This window comes from Castor canadensis, chromosome 15 (genome assembly GCF_047511655.1).
Source record: "Castor canadensis chromosome 15, mCasCan1.hap1v2, whole genome shotgun sequence".
NCBI classification, from domain to species: Eukaryota; Metazoa; Chordata; class Mammalia; order Rodentia; family Castoridae; genus Castor; species Castor canadensis.
In genome coordinates, this window is record NC_133400.1 from 11761584 (window position 1) to 11784778 (window position 23195).

Genomic DNA, 23195 nt, shown 5'->3' on the forward strand with positions numbered 1-23195 from the left:
TGCTTTGTCGGATGTTTTCAGTCTACACTTCTGGTCTGATGAGGCGTATGTAATTGCCCAGCTTTCTTAGAGGTGGCGCTGCAGAGGAGGGTACAGCCGAGCGCTGTGCAGAAGACAGGCTTGTCCAGTAGGGGGCGTATCCCACGGGATGGGGCTCGGGCTTGGAGAGCCGTACGCAACGTCAGGGGCGGGAACGACTCTCGCCCCGCCCCTACCATCTGCGACGCCCTGTGATTGGAGGGACGAACTATCACTTGGCAGCGCCGTTGGGGTGGGAGGAAGAAGAGGGCTTCGGCCGAAGGTGAAGCTGAAGCGGGAGGAGGTGCGGGGAGCGAGGCTTTGGTGCAGCATTTCGGGCGCCCTTCCCTCATCTCTCTGCGGTGAATGGCGGCGGGATGGAGCGCGAGGGGAGTGGCGGCAGCGAGGGGTCGGCGGGACTCCTGCAGCAGATCCTCAGCCTGAAGCTCGTGCCGCGGGTGGGCAACGGGACCCTGTGCCCCAACTCCACTTCTCTCTGCTCCTTCCCAGGTACGGCCCCGCCCCGCCCCGCGCCTGCGCACTGTGCGCTCCGCCGCCGCCGGCTCTGCCGAGCCCGGGGAGGAGGGGGAGGAGGGGGAGGGGGCGGAAGGGGAGAGGGGGGGCGTTGCTCAGCTCCTGCTCGAGATGGGTCACTCGAGAGCCCCTTCCAGCTCCTGGCACGCCCAAGCCGCCACCGCAGGTGGACCCGGTGACCCGAGGGGCCATTCTTGCTCTTTGGAGTTTGCGGGTTCAGAATCGCACCTGGCTCTTTTTGGGGCGGGGGATGACGCCGGCCACTTCTCGGAAGGAACTCGGCCGGGGTCATCCTGGCCTGGGCGAGGGGCAGTCACACTTCCTTCGTTTCTAGCCTGTTGCCCAACCCTTCTTCTCCTATTGTGTATCTGCTCATCGCCGGCATCCGGTCCAAACCCACCCTTCTCCAGCTTGTCTTTCTAGGAACCATTTTCCGAGACCTGTTGCGGGTCTCCCACCCACGCGTTCAAAATCTTTGACACAGCTTCTTGTTTTTAACTCCCCTGCCCCCTACCTGAGCTTCTGATGGGTCTGGTAGGAGAGTTTTTATGATGCAAAGTAGAGCTATCTGCAGTGCTCAGAAAGTTGATAGGAAGGGTTACCTCCCATGGTAGAAGAAGATTAATAAAGGCTTTGAGCTATTTGTGTTGGGTCTTTAAAGGTAAGCGACGGATCCGTAGTGACTGAAGCGGGAGTGTGGTGGGGGTGAGGAAGTTGGGGCCCTGGCAAAGTTGAGTGACACCTGACTTAGTTAACAGCTAGAGAACTGGGCCAAAGGACGTTGGATGGGGTTGCTGACTGCAGTCTGAAGGCGCCTGCGATTTCTCATGCACCCGGCAGCGACTGCCAGGCGCCTTTCGGGGGACACTTGGGACTTGTGTGTCGCCTGCCTAGCGATTTTCCTGCACAAGTAGCTGATAAGGTAATAGCCCGTGTTGGAGCAGGTGAAGATGTTAGCCTGTAATCAAGTGAGACTCTGTCAACATGATAGAGTTTACACAAACCTAGGTGGTGTAGCCTCCATTGTGATAGCATATTGTGGGACCCTTGTGATCTCTGACCTGACTTCCCTTACAAGGACTTTTGTGATGACATTAGGTCCATTTGGAAAAGTCGAGATCATCTCTCCCTGGAAGACCTTAAAATAGTCACATCTGCAAAGTCCCTTTTGCCGTGGAAAGTAGTGTCTTCACAGGTTTGGGGGATGAGGATGTGAATATCTTTGGGGGCCCATTCTCCCAACAGTGCTTAATCTCATTTCTTTGTGTAACCTTTTATTACAGATTATTTGTCTGATGTATACTTCACAGGGGAGTGACTGACCTTTTCACTGCTGGTGCTGTGGTTTGAATGTGGCCCCTGAAGTTTATATTTGGCCTGTGATTGACAGAATTGTCATTATGCAAAGCATGACTCTTATCTTCTTAGGCTTCCTCTGTCGCACATGCATATGTGTGCATACATACATTTTAACTTTCTGTAAGCCCTTTTAAAGGAACTTATAGAAGTCATGGTATGTATCTTCTAAAACAAGGGCATTTTCTATCACAGCCACAAAATCATGTTTAACACTGATTGAATTGTATTATCTAATATTTATATTTACATCCTTGGCAAAATAGCTTTGGCAGTACTGGGGTTTGAACTCAGGGTTTTATGCTTGCCAGGCAGGTACTTTACCCCTTGAGTCACTCCCCCCAGCCCCCTCCCCATTTTTAAAATTTCAGTATCTACTCAGGGATCACACATTGCATTTAGTTGTCACATCTCTTTAATTTCACTTAACCTAGAACAATTCTTCCATTTTTGTTTCAGTTTCTTGAGACTGACATTTTTGAAGACCATCAGCCAGTTGGTTCATAGGAGGTCTCACAGTCTAGGCTCATCAGCTTCATGATTTGATTCAAATTAAACATTAGTAGTCAGTTTTTGCCTCTATTGATAATGCTAACTTTAATAATTTGGTGAAGATGGTGTCTGTGAGATCTCTCCACCTGAGTGTACCTTAACCTTTTCCTAAATAAAAGTCGTATGTGGGGTGATGCTTTGGAAATGAATATTCTGTTCCGTCTCTCTGGCTTTTAGTTCCCTTTTCTTTAAGAGAAGATTGACTTAAGTGAAGCTGGGATGATAGTTTCAGTATGTCATACTAAAGCATTTCTAGCAATGGGGATTGTTTGACTTTCAGAAATTGTTCAGAAAATACTCAATTACCGTATGTCCTGGAGTTTACCATTTTGTCTATGGATATGGAATGAGGACATTGATTACCAGGCATCATTCTTTCAGCAGCCACAGTCTCTGGGCTGGGGGCAGAAGCATGCAGGGGGCGTAGCCTTGACTTCTTGCCAGTCAGAACGTGGAGATAAACCCCTCCCTGCTCTGTCTCACTTTAGCAGGAATGCCGAGTATAGCAGGTACATGAAGTTTGTCCCTGTTTGAGGCATCAAAGTCTGCTTCACATGAATTTTATTCAGTGTCCCGAGTCTGGCATTGTTTCTATTTTGGTCCCATAGAAAAGGTTACTTGCAGTTTATGTCAGTGCATTATGGCAGAATCATTGCTCTGAAATACTCTGTGGTTTATCTCTACCAGGAAGTTTTGAATTGATTTTTTTTTTTAAACCTGCATTTGCAATTATACTGCTGCCTGACATTCCTCATTCTGAGTTATTGAGATTTGTTGTCTTTTGGGTTTGTTTGTTTGTTTGTTTGTTTTTGGTGGTACTGAGGTTTGAACTCAGGGCCTCACACTTGCTCTACCACTTGAGCCTCTCTGCCAGCCCTTTTGTGTGTGTGTGTGTGTGTGTGTGTGTGTTGGATATTTTTGAGATAGGGTCTCATTTTTTGCCTAGGCTGGCCTCGAACTGAGATCCTCCTGATCTCTGCCTCCTGAATAGCTAGGATTATAGGCGTAAGCTACTGGTGCCTGGCTACTTTTTTGGTTTTTTTGAGACACAGTCTCACTGTCTAGCCCAGGCTGGCCTTGAACTTGAAATTATCCTGCCTCAGCCTCCCCAGTGCTGTAATGAGAGTCTGCATCATACCTGGCAGTGTTTCCATCTCCTTTTTGTTGTCATTTAACAACAATCAAGAATGACATCCATTTTCTGAAGAAAAGGATTTCACTGAGTGAATCAATGTCAAAAATTCTATTTTGTGATAATTAAACTAAAAGCCAGTAATATTTTGGTCCTGGTGTTGCTGGAATCAAGAAAAGATCATACTTGAACTGCTCATTATTTTCATTCACTGAACAAATAGTGTCTGTAGTGTGCCTGTTGTCTTCTGGGTACCAAGCTAAGATACCTTGGTAAACAAAATGAAGCCCATTCCACATGGAGCTTTCAATCCATTGGGTAGGAAGAGGAGGAGGGAGGGATGAGAGAGGTATCGGGAAAGAGACTGAAAAAATATGGAATGGAACAGCCAGTGTAAGTGTGATACAAGATGAGGTGGATACTAAGTGGTATGGTGGCAGGGCATGTATATCAGGATGGAGTGCTGTTTTACATAAGCTATCAGGGCTGGGTGTGGTGGTACATAGCTATAATCCCAGCCCTCTGGAGGCTGAGACAGAAAGATCTGAGTTTCAGGTGGACTCGGGCTACATAGGGAGGCCTTCTCTCAAATAAGCAGAAAGTGATAAGGAAGCCCCTAAGGATGATAAGACTGGAACAGAAATCTGAAGTGAGGCACAAGCCAGGCAGCACCTGGGGGAAAAGTGTCTAGGCCAGGGAGCTGCAGATTCAGAGGCCCTGAAAGAGGAGCTTATTTAAGAATATCCATGGATATAGCTCAGTAGTGGAAGGCCTAGCATTACAAGAGACTGGGTTTGATTTCCCCTATGCTGTCTCCCACCACCACCCCTGCAAAAAAAAGAAAATCGATGAGCTAGAAGTGTGGCTTAGTGGGAGAATGCTTGCTTAAGATCCATAAGGCCTTGGGTTTATCCATGGTAAGGGGAAGGGAGAGAGAAAAGTCCAGTGTCCTGGATGGAACACGTGGGCAAGGGAGGGAGGCAGTGAAGTCAGATGCTGGATGGAGGGCAGTACCAGGGAGTTTTGAGCCAAGGAAGGATGATTTTCTGTTGTACTGGGACTTGAACTCAGTGCCTACACTTGAAGCCACTCCACCAGCCTTTTTATGTGATGGGTTTTTTCAAGTGTACAATCCAGTGGTCTTTAGTATATTTCAGAGTTGTACAAGTATCACCACAATCAATTTGAGAATATTTTCATCACTCCAACAAGAAACTCCATTCCCAACTACACTGAGTGATGAATGGCCCTATGTAGAGACTAGATGGAAGGCTCTATAGGACAGACAGGTATGGCCAGATTGGTATGAAGAGAACACCAAAACCAGGGGTGGGAGGCAGGTCAGCTGTAGTATCAGCACTTGATAGTCCTGAGGGCAAGTCATCCTTGTAGGGAGCAGAGCAGGAACAGATGGATCTCCTGGCAGGTAGAAGGGAGTTGGCAAGAAAAGAGCCTCCCAGTGGATGTGGAGAGATGCAGGCTGATGGGCCAGGAGCATCAGAGCAGCCCAGCTCCAGCATAGAGTTGCAGGATGATCGGACTCCAATCCCAGGAGGACAGATGTGATCTACTTAAAACCCTAGCTTTTGAGAAGCTGGCCCAGTTTACCCAGTTTGACCTGGAACATAGGGTCAGAGTGGAGCCAGCAGAAAAGATGGCTGCCTGCTTGGTCTGGGCTCCTTCCATTCCTACTGATTGGGGTGGTCTTGAGGCCTTGCTTAGAAGTTAGGTAACTCAGCTGTGGAGGCTAGACCAGAGAATAAAAGCCCTTTTGTTAATTCAGAATTACCTAGAGGACTCTGTTCTCCATGTGGCTTTTCTCTTTCACTGAAATATCTGTCTGAAAACATTCCTTTGCTAATTTGGTTTTCATAAATGTTAAGTGTAAATCACTTGACTTTTTTAGTGGTATCGGTTTTTTGGTGGTATCAAGGCCCTGTGCTCACTAGGCAGGCGCCCTACCAGCACTGAAAACATATTCCTGAAGTGGTAAGTTTGTTTGTTTGTTTGTTTTTGGTGGTACTGGGGTTTGAACTCCAGGCCTCACACTTGCTAGGCAAGTGCTCTACCATGTGAGCCATTCCACCAGCTCATCATAAGCTCTTTGAGGGCAGGGATCTTTATCTTTTTTTGTTTTTCACTGATGTGCCTGACACATAGAATGTGCTCAATAAATATTTGACCTATAAATGAATAAATTCATGTATTTATAAGTTTGTTACTGCTTATATAAGTTTGTTATTGCTGCTGTAATCAGTTACCCCAAACTTAGAACCTGGAAACAATACAGATTTTATTTTACAGTTCTGGAGGTCACAAGTCCCAAATGGGTCTCACAGGACTAAAACCAAGGGTCGTCAGTGCTGTGTTCCTTAGTCTCTAGAAGAATGTTTCCTTGTCTTGTGCAGCTCCAAGACTGCCTGCATCCCCTCTCTTCTTCAAGCCAGCAGCATAGTGTCTTCAAATTCTCTGACTTTGACCTTCCCCCCCTTGTTTTCTAAAGTTGCTTTTTAATTTGATGTCAGTTTTTTTAAATTATATTATTGTTGTGCTGGGATACATTGTGACATTTATAAAAGTTCTTACCATATATCCTAGTTGAAATCACCCCTTCTTGCCTGCTTCCCCTTTATAGAACCCTTGTGATGACATTATGTCCATCTGGAAAAGCCGAGACCATCTCCCCCTGGAAGACCTTAACATAGTCACATCTGCAAAGTCCCTTTTGCCGTGGAAAGTAGTGTCTTCATAGGTTTGGGGGATGAGGATGTGAATATCTTTGGGGGCCCATTCTCCCAACAGTGCTTAATCTCATTTCTTTGTGTAACCTTTTATTACAGATTACTTGTCTGATGTATACTTCACAGGGGAGTGACTGACCTTTCACTGCTGCTGCTGCTGTGGTTTGAATGTGGCCCCTGAAGTTCATGTGTTGGAAACTTAAATCCAGTGTAACAGTGTTGAGAGATGAGACCTTTAAGAAGTGATCAGAAGGTTGGGGGTGTGGCTCAAGTGATACAGCTCCTGCCTGGCAAGCAAGAGGCCCTGAATTCAAACCCTAGTCATTACCACCAAAAAAAAAAGCAATCAGGTCACAAGGCTCTGCCCTCATGAACGGATTCCTGTGGTTGTGGTGAGGTGGGTTGGTGGTAAAAACAAGTCCAGCTCCCTTTTGCCCTCTCCTGCTCATGTGATGCCTTTTCCCAGGCTGTGACACAGCGTGAAGGCCTCACCAGATGTGGCCTCCCATTCTTGGTATTCCCAGCTTCCAGAACTGAGCCAAAAATTTTCTGTTATAGCAGCACAAAGCAGACAAGTACAGCTGCCAAGGTAAACAAAGCTGAAGATATGTGCTTGACTTGAAGCACATTGAACTTGAAGCAGTGAACAAGGAAATACTGGAAGAGATATAGACAAATATTTTTGTCAGTGTGTTGAGCCAGGGAAATGAAAAGTACTGTATGATGATCAATAAAAAGCTATTAAACAGATGGAAAATTAAGGTGCAGTAGATTAAAGGGAAATCACTTAGTTTTTGAAAAGTGTTTTATAGATCTGGGTTTGCCTTTGCTATTAGCGTCCTCTAATGATCCCATCCAGCTGAAGTGTTTTTATAAACTGAACTATTCATCTAATATAATTTTTTCTCCCTACTAGAGGTAGCTTAAGTGGTACTATGTAAAATTTGTGGGCACTGGAGTAGCTAATAGATATGGCTCAGTGTTGTAGGCGACACAGTGTGGTCCCCTTTTCTGAAACTCAGGGAGTTGCTGGCCTATTGCAGGGCCTATTTATAAATTGGCCTTTAAGCTGCTAGGGAAATCGTGACATGAATTAGTGACCTGATCAGCTTTCTTGGTCAGTTGCTATGCTCTGTGAGAGTGAGTGTTAGAATCTTAGCTATGCTGCTATCATGGAATTCCACAGACTAGGTAATTTAAGCAATAGACATTTATTTTCTCAATTCTGGAGGCCAGAAGTCTGAGATCAGGGTGTCAACATGGTCAGGTTCTGGTGAGGGGTCTCTCTCTGGCTTGCAGATGGCTGCCTTGTCACTGTGTCTTCACATGGAGGGGGGGCGGGGGAAGAGAGAGAGAGAGATCATCCTTTTATAAGGCTATAGGCCTATCAGATTTAGCATTAATTTTGAGGCACACAGTTCAGCCCATAGCAACTGGGTCCAGACCCACTGTTCCGGAAGTTAACTATTTAGTGTGTCTCTGGCCCATCGAGACCTCCCCTCCCAACTCATGGTGGATGCAGCCAATGGTGGTCTCTTCTCTGGTGTCAGACAGCCACCAGGTAATGACTGCTGTAAATTTTTAGAGGCAAATTCACGTACCATGTGTCCATTGTGAGGCAGCAGCATTCCTGGTGCCATCATAGACTTTCTTGCAGACAAAGGTGGCTGGAGCACCAGAATGATGTGGGAGTGACTAGTGAGGACTCCAACTGGAGCTGATGTTTCTGCTATGGAAGGGCATTGCTGTACTGTGTGGTGCTGTGACTTAAGGGTGAGGCTGAGGGCAGTGCACTGGGCCCTCAGCTGGGGAGGCCGGCTACTCTGGCTGTGCTGGGTGCAGTGGCAGCTGCCAGGCAAGAGGGATCTGTGGGCACCAGCATGGTAGCAGGTGACTGGACCTGGACCGAGACATGGCATCCTCTGGAGGTGCTGTGAATTAGGGAGGGCAAGTCTCACAGGACGGGGAAGGCTAAGCTGCAAAGAAGCACAGAAAGACAAAGGCTTGTTCCTGAAGAGGTGGAGGGCTGAGAGCCTGCCTCAGTTTCTCAATGATACCACTAACTGCAAAGCTGCTTTTCCCCCCCTTTAGTGGAAGAAAAGTAGTAGTAGTAATAGTATATATTTTAGTTCACTTATACATTAATATGCAAGCCGGCACCAGTGGCTCATGCCTGTAATCCTTGAGATCAGGAAAGGCAGAGATCAGGAGGACTGGTGGTCAGAGCCAACCCAGGCAAATAGTTTGTAGACCCTATCTCGAAAACCCTTCACAAAAAAAGGGCTCAAGGTGAAGGCCCTGAATTCAAACCACAGTACAACCGAAAAAAAAAAAAACAAAACAGTTTTTAAGCTTGAAACATGTACTCTGTATCACATGATTTAAACATGTTTTTAACAGAAGTCATCAAACATAAAACAGACCGTAAAGTAGAAAATTCTAACATTCTGAAGATATGTCTTGTTCAGCAGAAAATAAATCTCACAAATGTCTTCAAGCCTTTTGTAGCTATCTGACAGTCACCAGACCAAAAGTGCCAAGATACTCTCAGCCGTTTGTTTTTGGACTGGGGTTTGAACTCAAGGCTTACACCTGCAAAGCAGTACACTAACCACTCAAGCCACTCCTCCAGTCTATTTTGCTCTGGCTATTTTGGAGATGGGGGTCTCGCAAACTATTTGCTGGGACTGGCCTGGAACCTTGATCCTCACAATCTCAGCCTCCCAAGTAGCTAGGATTATAGACATGAGCTGCTGGTGCCCATTGTTTGTTATATTTAACAAGCATTGAGCCCTAGATGGGACATCTCTGAGTTTCATAAAGAATCATGCATCCAAAATGAGACCCAAACCCTCTAATTTTGTTACATTCCAAATATGGTATTGATTGAAGTTTTATTTAGCTCACAAAGTGTAAAGAACTTGAGCAGTTATCAGTGACAATGCCAGGATGGTGTCTTGGGGGAATTTGGTTCCCCCCAATCTCCATCAACTCCTCAAATCCAGTCCCATCCACTTAACAAGAATAAGAAGGTGGAGTAAACTGAATAAAGATGTTGTTTATAAAATTCTTGTTTTAATTAACCTGGGCAAGCCCACACACAATGGCTACAGTACCACATGCTTACATTGCAAATACGGCTATAAGAAAAGCCCCTGGCTCTCCCTGCTCACTTCTCTCCCAAACAGTGTCATCCCAGTGGATCCATGTTCTTGAATATTTTCTTTTAAATAACAGCTTTGTTTTTCCAACAAAGTAAAAAGTGAGTTATGTCAACTCCACTCCCCAGAAATAACAACTTTTTATAACTGAATATATACCAAGGGGCTGCATTGAAAGTGAGGCTGTGGCTGGCGGGGGGCAGGCCATGAGTTGCTTCCAGTTCTCATCCATGATCAGATGGGTCCCTGTGTGTTTGGGAAATATTTACTAAACACACAGACACTTCCAGACTTTTCTCTGAATACCTAGATGCATTTATACATGCACATTTGTTTTTACAAAAACAGGATCTTATTCCTTATGACTACTTGTAGCTTGCTCTTTCAGTTTCACAGGGTGGCTTGGGCTTCTTACTGGTATATCTAGGTCTATATCACCTGCTCTATGTGACCAATGTCCCGTGTGGGGACACCCAAAACATGTTTAGAGGCTTGAGCCACAGCCATGCAGGTGGCTTCCAGTTTTTGCTGTTACAGATAGTGCTGCTGGGAGCTTCCTGTTACCGTTGCCCTGGCCTCTGTGAGGGTTCCAAGAGGCCGAATTCATGATAAGTTGCTGTGCACACTTGTTTTCCAAATTACCCTCCCAGAGGTGGTTTTCCTGTTTGTTCTGATTGGGCGTACTGGGTCAGGCCTCCTGGATAGCATCCTGACAACTCTTCACTGCTCAGAACCTTCCATGGTGCTTCCAGAGCTAGCATGTCGGAGTTCTCTGATATTAGTCAGACTGGTCACTGTGACAAATGCTTGACTAAATAAGTTGAGGGCAGAAGGATCTCTTCTGGCTCACTGCTGCAAAACAGTCTGCGGTCAGCTGGCTGCCTTGTTTCTGGGCCTGTGTCATGGCCAAGAGATATTCTTCTCATGGCATACAGAAAGCAGAGAGAGCTAGGAAGAGGCCAGGGCAAGAGTCAGCCCCCAGGGAACCACTGCCAGTGACCCACTTCTTCCAGCTAGTCCCCACCTCCTAAAGTTTCTACCACCTCCTAAAGAAGTGCCACCAGGTGTGGATGCTGAGGACATACACCTCCCATAATGACATGACCCCATCCATCTCCGTAACTTTTAACTGGTTTTTTTGTTTTGTTTTGGAGTTTGAACACAGGGCCTTGTGCTCACCAGGCAAGTGCTCTATCACATGGTCCCAGCCTTTTTGGCTTTAGTTATTTTTCACAAGAGTATCACACTTTTTGCCCAGGCCAGCCCTGGATGGCAGTTGTCTTACCTGTACCTCCCATGTGGCTGGCATTACAGGTGTGACCCACCACACCTGGCTTGTCTGTTGAGATGGGGGTCTTGCTAACCTTTTGTCTGGGTTGGCCTTGAACTTTGATCCTTCTGATCTTCCAAGTAGCTGGGATTACAGTTGTGTGTCACCATACCCAGCCTCTCCCATTGCTCTTATAAACCCTCTGCCTTGGTTAAGCCAGTGGTTTTTTTGTTGTTGGTTTTGTTTTGTGTGTGTGTGTGTGTGTGTGTGTGTGTGTGTTTTGGGACATGGTCTGGCTACATAGCCTAGGTTGGGCTTGAACTTGCAATCCTGCCTCAGCCTCCCAAGTGCTGGGATTGTAGACCTGAACCACCATGCCCAGCTAAGGCAGTTGTTTTCAATCAGGGCAATTTTGCCTCCTCCTTTGGGACATTGACTGTGTCTGGAGGTGTTTCTGTTGTCACAACTGGGGAGGGAATGCTGCCTCACGCCCTACAACACAGAGCAGGCCCCACAAGGCGAAGTCATGAGTGGAAATGTTCTGGAGCTGTGGAGAATCCTGGTTAGTTAAGCTGTGCACTGATCTGAGGTTGCCAGCTGCTCACCTGCCTCTGGTTGGAGTGTGGGGGGGGTCTATCTAGTGTGTCACCTTTATTCTGTCCACATCCATGGCTGTGGAGCTGTCTCAGGGACCCTAAGCCTTGCCATGGACTCACTGGAAGAAGTGCTGTGTCTGCCATTCTCCAGGTTGTGAATTTACCATTTACTGGCAGGCAGGATGAATTTGTTTTCTTTTTTGCATTTTCTTTTTCTTTTCTTTTTTTGGCAGTACTGGGGACTGAATTCAAAGTCTCATGCTTGCCTGGCAGGTGCTCTACTATTGGAGCCATACCTCCAGCACTTTCTAGCTTTATTTTTTCAATTAAGTCTTGATTTTTATGCCCATGACTCTGATCTTCTGTTTTACACTTCCCTTGTAGCTGACAACATGCCCAGTTTTTTATTGCCGGGACTGGCCTTAAACTGCAATCCTCTACCTCCCTAGTAGCTAGGATTACAGGTGAGCTACTGTGCAGGCTTCTTTTTTTTTTTTTGCATTTTCTGTGGGGACTCATACATGTGAATATATGGGCTTTTTTTTTTTTTTTTTTTTTGGTGGGACTGGGGTTGAACTCAGGGCTTTACACTTGCAAAGAGGGCACTCTACTGCTTGAACCACACCTCCAGTCCATTCTGTTCTGATTATTGTGGAGATGGGGGTCTCTGAAACTATTTGCCTGGGCTGGTATTGAACCATGATCCTCCTGATCTCATACTCCCAAGTATCAAGGATGACAGGTGTGAGTCACTGGTGCCCAGCGGTATATGTAGTTTTTATGTACGGTTGGTAATAAGTACCTTAACATTGGCTGGTGGTGGTGTTCAGAGCTCAGTGGTACAGCATATGCCAGACATGGGTTCAATGCCAGCATGAGAAAAGACAAAAAAAATTACCATTTGAATTTTAGTCATTTTAAGAGTAGAGGGTCTCCATAGGAACCAGGCTATCTACATTGTCACTTACCTGCCATTTGTCTTCCAAGTCAAACAGTTATATTTTCAGGTATTTAGCTTTTTTTTTTTTTTTTTTGAGATTGGGTCTTGGCATGTAGCCCAGGCTGGCCTCAAACTCATAATCCTCCTGCTTTAGCCTCTGGAATACTGGGATTACAGATGTATACTACTATGCTCAACCTCGAATTCCTTTAAAAAATTAATAAATGTGAGGCTGGGATGTAGTTCAGTGGTAGAATACTTGCCTAGCATGTGCAAGGCTCTGAGTTCAATCCCCAGCACTGCACGCACATGCACACACAAGTAGATAACTTTTTTGAGAGAGGCTGTCCATATACAGCCCAGGGTGACCTTGAATTCCTGAATCCTGATCAGCCTTCTGAACACTAGGATTATAGGCAGGAGCCACCATGTGCGGCTTTTATTTTATTTCACATCTTAAAAGAGTTTGATATCCTTAATCAGTGACATTTTGATGTTTACTGCAGTGTCTTTAAGTGTATTCTTTTCCATTTTAGAAGTGTGAATAATCAGAAAGGCAAAAGGGAGCAATGAGTATTGGTCGCATAGGACCCTGTCCTTTGGTTCTTAGGCTCATGCTGTATGTGATCGGAGAATCATTTAGGTCTCTTGACAGATCTAGAACAGCTTTTTCAGTTTGAGGGTAGAGGTAGCTTCTCAACTTTACTGTAGAAGGTGAGAAAGTTAGTATGTTAGGTTCCACAGGCCATGTGGTGTCTGACTTACCAGCTTTGCTCTTGTAGTTGGGAAGCTGTTGCAGACAGTACTTAAAAGAACAAGCAGGAGTCCAAAAGTTTTATGTGCGCAAGCCCTCCAAATGGGTGCAAATAAGTCCTTACGTATGAAAAGAGCAGTGACCTATCGGTGGTTTGCTGACACTTTTAAACCATCAATATTTGGTTATCTGACTGATGAACCTACAATGCAGCTAAGTGGCTTTGAAGGCGAAAACACTGTGATGAGGCCCCTCTGCAGCACCTGCCCTGGGAGGTCAGTAACCCGGGCCTTTCCTTCTCTTCTCTGCAGAGATGTGGTATGGCGTGTTCCTGTGGGCACTGGTGTCCTCGCTCTTCTTTCATGTCCCCGCTGGATTGCTGGCCCTCGTCACTCTCAGACATCACACATATGGTAGGTTCATGTCTGTAGGCATCCTGTTGATGGGCATCGTGGGACCAGTTGCTGCTGGCATCCTGACAAGTATGTTAGACATTAAATACCAGTCAAAACCTTCAATGTGCCTTGGCAGTTAATTTCAGGACTCACTTAAAAAATACACGGGCGGAATGAATAAAAAAGGTTTTTTTTTTTTTCAGTACGGGATTTGTACTCAGGGCCTACACCTTGAGCCAATCCACCAGCCCTTTTTTGTGATGGGTTTTTTCAAGATAGGTTCTCACAAACTATTTGCCCCAGCTGGCTTCAACCACGATCCTCCTGGATCTCTGCCTCCTGAGTAGCTAGGATTATAGGCGTGAGCCACTGGCCCTTTTATTTGGCTAATCTCTTTGGTTTCCTGAGTCAGATCATTTCACTGACTTCAGGAAAACAAGTTGAGTTTTGTGAGACAGTTCACTAGCAAAAGAAAAATACTTGTCTCTTTGGAAGCAATTGCTCCTACCTAATCTGCTATCACTTGACTGATGGCATTGCAAAATGGTTTTACTTCTGTCATTCATGTTAATTCTAATAAGAATTCTTCTTATAAGACTAATTCTAGTAAGAATTCCTTTTTTTTTTTTTTTGGCAGCACTAGGGTTTGAACTCAGGGGCTCATGCTTAGTAAGCAGGTGCTTTTACTGCTTGAGCCACTCAGGTTTTTTCAAGATAGGGTCTCGAGAACTGTTTGCCCAGGCTGACTTTGAACCTCTATCCTCCTGATCTCTGCTTCCTGAGTAGCTAGGATTACAGGCATGAGCCACTGGCACCTGGCAAATAAGAATTTAGCAAGTGTGGGGCTCTTGATTTGAGTTTTGGTGTCCTCAGGACACCAGACTTTTCAAATCGGAATTGGATTAACGTGGATATTACAATTTATTTATTTATTTATTTATTTACTTATTTATGTTTGGTTTTTAGTTTTTGACTCATGTCACAGGACACAATTACAGGACTGAGAATGATAATTTTAAATATGAGCTTATACTTACATACATGTGTGTATTTTATGTAAGTTAAAAATTATAAAGAAAATCTGAAAATTACAATTTATATTAAGTTATAACCACACTGCATTTTTGTATATTTTCTTAAGTAAACATAAACATTTATAAAACACATAGAAATGTAATATTCCTAATTTGTCACTTCATGTTTTTCAGTGTGGGGATTTATTTTATTTTTTCAAACATTTTTATTAATGTCTATTAGTTGTCCAGGGAGTTTCACGGTGACATTTCCATATATGCTTGCCATGTACCTTGGTTATGTTCACTCCCACCATCTTCCTCCTACTTCCCCTCCCCGTACTTAAAATGATTTCCACAGGTTTCAGTGCTCCATCTTCATTCAGTATATAAAACATATCGACCATATTCGCCCTCCTTCACCCTCTCCATTCACCCTCCCCTTAACACGACCTGATTTACATCCTCTCCTTCAACATTTAGGTGTGTGTTCATTGTTCAAAAGGACTTTGTCATGCCAGTTCACCTGTGAATACGTTGTACTTTACCTAACTCCTCTGTTACTCTTCCTTAACCTTCCCCCCATCGCTGAACAGCTTCAGTGCGTTTCCTACACAGATTTGATGCATTTCAGTATTATTCACTCTATCATTGGCTTTTCCTCTCCCTCCTCCTTCTGTTCTCAAACAGCCCCAGGACTGAAAACATGTTTCACTGTGAATTCAAACCTTGAGCTTCTAGCAAAAATCTCCCTTGGCCTTTTTGACTCAAATTTTTTTCCAGGCACTGTGGCCTAGTTTCTGTGTATTCTACCTGGCTTGCCTGCCGCTGTTGGGAGACCTGTGCTGCAGCATCCACACAGGACGGGTGGCCCATGATGGGGCTCCATTTTCTCCTCAGTTAAATACAAATAGCATTGTCCATCTCACATCCCTGGATGAGGAGAAAATGAAATAGTGTGCATATAGAGTTCTTCACATAGTTTATGTCCTTCCATTTGCTGCTCTCTTATATCCTAATACAAATGGAAAAAAGGATTTAATCAGGCATCTCTTAGAGTGAGACCTGGGGTTAGCTGGTGTGGGAATAAAGAAATACTTTTGAGTTCACAGTCAGGTCATGTGGGAATTGTTATCTTTGTGATTTTGATTATTATTTCCAGATTATTTTATAATACATCTAGGAGACTTCTCATTTTTAGGAAGCTTCACATCTAAAAACACATTTCAGCATATTTGCAACCCATATAAACAACTAGAGCGATCAGTAGCAGAAAGAAAAGGGGAAACATTTCTATAATTTTTAAACTTTAATGTAAACAATCTGGAGCATTCTACTTACAGTGGAATTTTGAGTCCTATACTTTCATGATTTTATTAGCCTCATTTTTTTTTTCCTTAACACCCTGAATCTTGAACCAGGTGCAGCCATTGCTGGAGTCTACCGAGCAGCAGGGAAAGAGATGATACCATTTGAAGCCCTCACCTTGGGCACTGGACAGACTTTCTGTGTGGTGGTGGTCTCCTTTTTACGGATTTTAGCTACTCTATAGCATACGCCCTGATGCTGTGATGTCAGCCTGAGCCCTCAAAGAATACATCATAGAGCACACAGTTCTTAGTTCTTCAAATGGAAGTGACTTGGATAACCAGGAGTGTGGACAGCTCAGCCCATCTTCACTTCGAAGCTCCAGCATTGAAGATCTTAGCAGACTCCCATCCTTCTCAGGAGAAACAAACGTTCCTTGGCTTTCTTTTTTTTTTTTGAGGATATTGAAGAACTTTTACACATGCATACCTTGACCCAAACCAGGCCACCGATGCCTCTGGATTGGTATTCCTTGCACTAGTATTTTCTGTATTCTGTGAGAAAATGCAGTGTCGCATATTTCAGAGATATGTGGGAAATACTGGTTTCTTTCAAGTGAGCACAGTTCACTGTACTAAACTCTTAATTGATCTAATCTTGATTAAAATTTGGCAGACTCTTCTTTTGCTACATCTTCGTGATGATGACGCCAAGTAGATTTTGATTGAGTATAACTTTGAGAACAAATTTGGTGAAATAGAAAAGGGAAAATTGAAGCATAACTCAAGTAGTGGCTTTGGTTCCACTTTCAAAGAAAAAGAGAGCTACTGAGAATGTGATATCTCTGGTAATTATCTTGACCTCTGATTATTTAATGTATTTTAAGAGATGTGAATTTATGTTTTGTACATTGATCAGAATAAGCTAGCTAATTGAGACTTTTTGGTGTTTTGTGGGCTTTTTTGTTTTGTTTTGTTTTGTTTTGAGACAGGGCCTCACTGTGTAGACCAGGCTAGCCTTGAACTCAAGATTCTCTTGCCTCAGCCCAAGTGCTTGGATTACAGGGGTGCGTGAGAATGTTTTTTATTTTTTTGTTTTTAAGAGACAGGGTCTTATTGTGTTGCCCAGGCTGGCCTTGAGCTCCTGGGCTGAAGTGGTCTTCCTGTCTTAGCCTCTCAAGTAGCTGGAACTCTAGATGCATGCCATCATGCCTCGTTGAGGCTGTTCCAAATAATTTCTATAGCACCATTTCCCATCATTTTAATTGTTTTATTTAGTTTTGTTGGAAATATACATATCCTATTTTAAGTAGTTTGAGTTGGGTTTTTTTTGTTGTTTTTTGGGGTTTTTTTTTTGGCAGCACTTGGGTTCGAACTCTGGGCCTCATGCTTGCTGGCCAGGTGCTCTTAGTACTTGAGCCACTCTGCCAGCCCTTGAGTTGAAATTTTAAGCCAGATTGGTTAAGATACTCTTTGGACAATGGGGCATAAATAAGATACTTCAAACATCTGTTGCAGTTTTTCTCAGTGACTTTGATTTATTGATGACTCTTGAGAAATTGTAGTCATACAGCTGAAACTTGAGTTGGTGTTACTGACTTCTCAGTGTCAGTGTGTTTACTGGTGGTGATCCCTCAGCCCACTTTTGCAGTATTTGAGTATCAACTCCCAGAAAGTGCCTGAAGTTTCCTTTTCAGATATGCCCCCCCCTTTGCCCTTTGCACTTTTATTCAAGAGAATTTATATCTTAAAGAGAATTAAATAGCAAAATTTTTTAAACTTAATTTTAACTATTTTAATTTTTATTCTGTTGCCTAACTTTTTTATGAAAAGGCCTGAAAACTGTGACCTTCAAAAGGGAAAGGATTGCAAAAATTAAGTAACTTTTACCACCTAAACTGTTTTGTTTAATACAATCAATGTTGCTGTTACCTGTTTTCAAAATAGCTTTTGGTAATTAAGTCTGAGGTTTTAAAGGAGGGTTTTCCTTGTGAGATGAATGCTAACAGCCTACAGGTCATATGCACGTGAATTTATTCTATTTAAAGCAGTAGGTGCTCGTAAACGTCCTCTCGTGTTCCCCAACAAGAAGCTCAAATCTTCCAATAAATTTTTAAAGATTTGAGGTTCTAGTTCAAGGAGTTGTGATTTTAGTACATTCCCCTCAGTTCAAGAACTCTGGGGTATCATGTCCTTTATTATAGGAAACAGTTCTGATAATCTCTCCTGCAGGATGCCTCTTATTAGAGTTCTCCCCTGAAACGTGCTTTTAGATGTAATTTCACAAACCAAACATGGGCCAGTAGTTTCGGGGCTGCTCAATCTGAATAATAACTGTTGAACATATAGATCAATCATTAAAATGTTTTTTTGATTTAGAACTAAGATGCAAAAATTAAGGCATTTTGAAAAATGTCTGTTTCTTGTTTATCTGCTCTTTTAAAAACCTTCAAATATGAAATGTCTTCAAGTGATTGAATGCTTCATGCATCACAGTATGCAAAGCACCCTCTTGTCAGCCTTTGCAGACTGAACTGTGTGCTCAGTGTTTTCTGGGAGAACCTATTTGAATGATAAAGAACGTAGTTCACTTTGGTTTTTTTCTCTCCTTTCTCAGTTTCTTGTCTCAAATACGATTTATTTGCAGGTGGTTGCTCAGATGTTAGAATATTTGCATCTGTTTGAACATTTTACCTAATAGAGTTTTTTGAGAATTTTTGCCAACAGCTGACTTTCTTAAGAGACATATGCAAACCCCACCCCCAGCTGTACTTCCAACTTTGTTATTTGATCCTTTAATAGGAACTCATTTGGTGAAAAGATGTCTCTCTGTACTCTAAAAACTTTTTGCAGCAAGAGAATGACATCTTATGAAACATTTAAACTACAGAGAAACAGTTCCACAAAAAATTAACTTTAAATCCTTCTTGTATTTCAATTGTGTGTTTTAAATTGTGTGTTGGCTTTTGATTTCAGTGTCCTGTCTGACTGCTCTTATGACACTGCAGAACACACCACCCTCCCTAAGGAGCGTTTCCTAGAATGTGAAGCCTGCTGCCATTCGGCATCCACATCTGAAAGTCAGTCGTGTGAATTTGTGTTTCTTTTTTGTGTGCACTCTGTGAGGTTGGTTATGACCAAAATCAGCTTAACTTTTTGAATTAGGTTATTTCACTAATTGCTACAGTCGAAATGATCAAATCTTTGTACAATAGAAAATTATTTAAATTTTATTTTTCTACTGACATTTCTAATTCTAGTGTAAATGTTTATCAATAAAGAATTACTTTAAATTCTGTGAGTTGGAATTGCATTTCCTTTTCAGTGGCCAGTAAGTTTAATCTTTTGTAATAAAGTCTGATTAGTTTTTTAAAATTAATTTAGCATTTAATGAATATGTTTCACTTTATTTCTTGTATGTTCAACTTTTTAACAATTTGAAAATCTTACTCAAAGATGTGATTACACTTACATGTGAACCCAGCTCATTAACTCACATTGTGGACCACAAGTTGCTATCAAGAAGCTTTTATAATTCTAGCTACTCAGTAGGATCGTGGTTCGAAGCCATCCCAGGCAAATAGTTCGAGAGACTAAAAAAAATCCATCATGAAAAAGGGCTGGCAGAGTTGCTGAGCACCTTCCTAGTCAGTGTGAGGCCCTGAGTCCAAATCCTAGTTACCCCCACGCCCCAAAAAAAAGGTTTTTTTTATGACTCTCTGGGGTGTGAAGAACTTATTCCACCTAAAGAGATGATCCCAATTTTCACCGATTTAATGCCCTCAGTGACATATTTCTTTCTGTTCTGCTGTTTTCAGCAAGTTGAACTTTCCAATTTGGGTAGTTTATTTCATGGTCATTAAGTGACCACCAGTTCCTGACAGTGCAGACATACAGCGTCTGGCAGGGGACTACTCAATTCTGTCTCCATTTTTTTTTCATTGAGATTCATTGTACAGTAACGAACACAAATCTTGAATGTATTGGTAATTTTTTACATACATATATATTTATGTGACCAATGCTCAAATCAAGAGACAAAATGCTTCTAACACCCAAGAATGTTACAGAGCAGAAGGCTCGTACACTTAAAGGTTCTGCCAGAGCTAGGCGCCCATAGCTCACGCCTGTAATCCTAGCTACTTGGGAGGCTAAGATGGGGAGGATGGAGGCTCAAGGCCAGCCCAGGCAAACAGTTCACAAGACTTCCAACTCCAAAATAACTAGAGCAGAAAACATGGACTGGAGGTGTGGCTCAAGCAGTAGAACAACTGCTATGCAAGTGCAAAGCCCTGAGTTCCCACCAAAAAGAAAAGTTCTGCCAGAAACTGCCAGGATTGTATGTACCGCAGACAAAACAGGAGAGGAACTTTCAATTTCCAAAACAGTAAGTCAAGAGTGGAAGTGGCAAGAGACTGGAAGATGGGGGTTACAGCTGCTGAACTTGGCAGGGAGTACCCCCCAAATTATTACCAAGACAACAGTGGTGGTGAGCCAGAAACCTTAGAAAAAGCTGGAGGGGTTAGTACTGTGATCAGCTGGAGAGCCCTGACTGAAGGGTCCATTTTGCTTAGATGCAGCCTGTTCTGTTCTGTGAGATCATCAACCCAGTGTTGGCAGGTTTCCTAGATTTTAAGGGAAGCTGAAACTACATTAATTGAAATCTCTCAATCTTTTAAGTGTTGGCAACTTTTTCCCCCTCAGGGCCTCTCAAATACCACTGAGCTACACACTCCTAACCTGTTACCAGTTTAAATTTATGTAAAACATTTTTAGGTCAAACAGTACAAGTCTTTGAACTGGATTTGGCCTGCTAAACCAGTATTAAAAAAAAAAATCTCTTAACTATTTGACACTACAAAATAGTTCCTACCCTAGTTACCCTTAAAGTAGTGGGAAGTTGTGAATCAGTAACTTGCATGCTAGGACAAATGGGTGCTGAAGGGAATGGGCTGTTGGAGTGTAGGGACTGCTGGATGGGAGAGGATGCTGGAGGGAGGGGTTGTTGGAAGGTGGGACACTAGAGGGATGAGGATGCTGGGGGGAGGGGCTGCTGGAGAGGAGGAATGTTTGAGGGAGGGGCTGCTAGCAAGGAGGGGCTGTTGGAGGGTTGGGATGCTGGATGGCAGAGGCTCCTGGAGGGGAGTGGCTACTGGAGAGGAGGAACTGCTGGAGGGATGAGGATGCTGGAGGAGAAGGGCTGCAGGAAGGGAGGGGCTGCAGGAGGGAAGGAGCTGCTGGAGGGGTGGGGATACTGGAGGGGAAGGGCTGCTGGCGAGTGAGGATGCTGGGGGAGAGAGGCTACTGGAAGGGAAGGTGCTCCTGGAGAGGAGGGGCTGCTGGAGGGGTGAGGATGCTGGATGGCACCAACACCCCCTTTTCCCCAGACTCACCCCCAGTGATAGGGCAAAGGCCTACACACCAGTTTGTCACTGCAAGCGAGAATCGTAAACATCCAAATACTGGGTCTATATTTCTTACCTGTTTTTCTATTACTCTCCCATAAGAAGTCTTGTTAAGTGGGTCGTAGGCCTAAATGCAGGAACTAAAACTATACAACTCCTAGAAGACTGAAGTTTCATGATTGTGACTTAGGTTGAGCATTCTTAGATAAAACCCCAAAAGCACAAGAATGAAGACAAAAATAGATATATTAGACTTCATCGAAATTAAAAACTTAGGCTTCAAAGTATGTTTCTAGGGAAGTGCAAAGGCACAAGACAGGAGAAAGTGTTTTCAAATCATAGATATTACAAGGGGCTGGTGTGTTATACAGAACATACAACGTACTCATAAGTCAAAGATAAAAAGGACAACCCAATTTAAAAGTGGGCAAAGGTTCTGAAAAGCCATTTTTTTCAAAGCACATATACTACCCTATATGAAAAGATGCTTAACATCGCTAGTCATCAGAGAAAACGCAAATCAAAACTGCATTTCACTCCCAATAACTGAAAGAGAGTTGGCAAGGATGCAGAGAAAACAATACCCTCATTCACTGCTGGTGAGAATGGAAAATGGAAAACAGTTTGGCAGTTCCTCAGAAGGTAAACATTTATGATGTGATCAATTAATTCCACTTGTTAAAGTCAAAGAAACTGGTCACAAAAACCCCCACATACTGTGTGATCCCATTTACATGAAATATCCAGAACACGCATATCTGTAGAGGTTCGTGATAGGACTGAGGTGACTAGTAGATAAACGGTTTCTAAATTTGGTTTGTTCTAAAATTGATTTGATGATGATTGCACAAATCTGGGAAGATACTAAAAACTGCTGAGTTGTATCCTTTTTATTTATTTATTTATTTCTGGAACTGGGGCTACACCAGCCTTCAGTGAAAGCTTTTTTTGAGATAGGGTCTCTCGAACTATTTGCACAGGCTGGCTTCGAATCATAATCCTTCTGATATCTGCTTCCTGAATAGCTAGGATTACAGGAGTGAACCACCGGTGCCTGGCAGAGTTGTGTCCTTTTAAATGGGTGGATTTTATTATGTGGGTTATGTTTCCATAAGGCTGTTTTAATTTCAAAGTTTGCTGGAATAGAGCCACTATAATTTTCTGGCACTGGGGATTAAACCCAAGGCCTTGGGCATGCTAGATAGTACTTTCCCCCTTAAGCCAAACCCTCAGCCCAATAATGTTTTTTTAATCACAGACATGTCTCATCTATTCCCTAATTTAGGTAACGCTAGGACTGGGTGACATCTAGTACACAGCATGAGCAAGGAGCAACTTTGAACTGGAAAAAACTGTCACATCTTATGTAATATGAACACATAGCATGGGGTCCCCTGTGTCTCTTCTGTATTGGCTTTTGATTATTGACTCCCATAACTGGATCATGATAAAAATGTTTTAATTTGAAAATGATAAAAATATATGGCTGTACTGTCATGAATTAACTTAAAGGAAAGATTCGTGGAGATGTGGTCTGCATTCTAGAATATAATGGGTTACATTTATAAAGGTGTCTCTAACACTGAATTAGTAAATACTAAACCATTGCTTCTGGGTTAAGTTCTCGTAAACCTGTGACAATTCTTTTGTCAGTTGGCCAATGCATAACCTTGTTTTATGTGTGTTTGTTAAAGACACACAAGATATACAAATACACACACACACACACACACACGAATAAAACAAAGAATTACAAGTAGTATTTCCTTATAATAAGACAAAACTTCAATTACAGTACTTTGGAGTAATGTACTTTTCTGTACTGAAATTGTACTATGGTTTCGTATTCTCCTACAGTCATATGCATATAACATACATGTAGAGTAATAAATACATAGTATGACATACTGTACAGTGCTTACAGTAAATACAGTACTGTGGACACACACCATACAGTACAGTAATACAAATGAAGTCCTGAAAAATTAAAGATCAAGCATTTAAAAAAATTAAAACATTAA

General features: G+C 43.1%; 1 protein-coding gene across 3 annotated transcripts; it reads left to right on the plus strand.

The window, feature by feature from the left end:
• Positions 1 to 248: 248 nt before the first annotated feature.
• Positions 249 to 19062, plus strand: Tmem170a (transmembrane protein 170A). Of its 3 annotated transcripts, XR_012441892.1 has the most exons (4): positions 252 to 528; positions 13366 to 13536; positions 15884 to 16617; positions 18746 to 19062. XR_012441892.1 is itself a non-coding variant. In XM_020160165.2 (3 exons), the coding sequence occupies exons 1-3, from the start codon at positions 396 to 398 to the stop codon at positions 16012 to 16014; spliced, it is 366 nt and encodes a 121-aa protein (XP_020015754.1). In that variant the 5' UTR covers positions 249 to 395; the 3' UTR covers positions 16015 to 19062. The 3 variants fall into 3 exon arrangements, 2 of the variants coding, with proteins under 2 accessions (XP_020015754.1, XP_020015753.1); XM_020160165.2 differs by having other exon boundaries at positions 249 to 528; positions 13366 to 13467; positions 15884 to 19062; XM_020160164.2 differs by having other exon boundaries at positions 15884 to 19062.
• The last annotated feature ends 4133 nt before the right edge of the window (positions 19063 to 23195 follow it).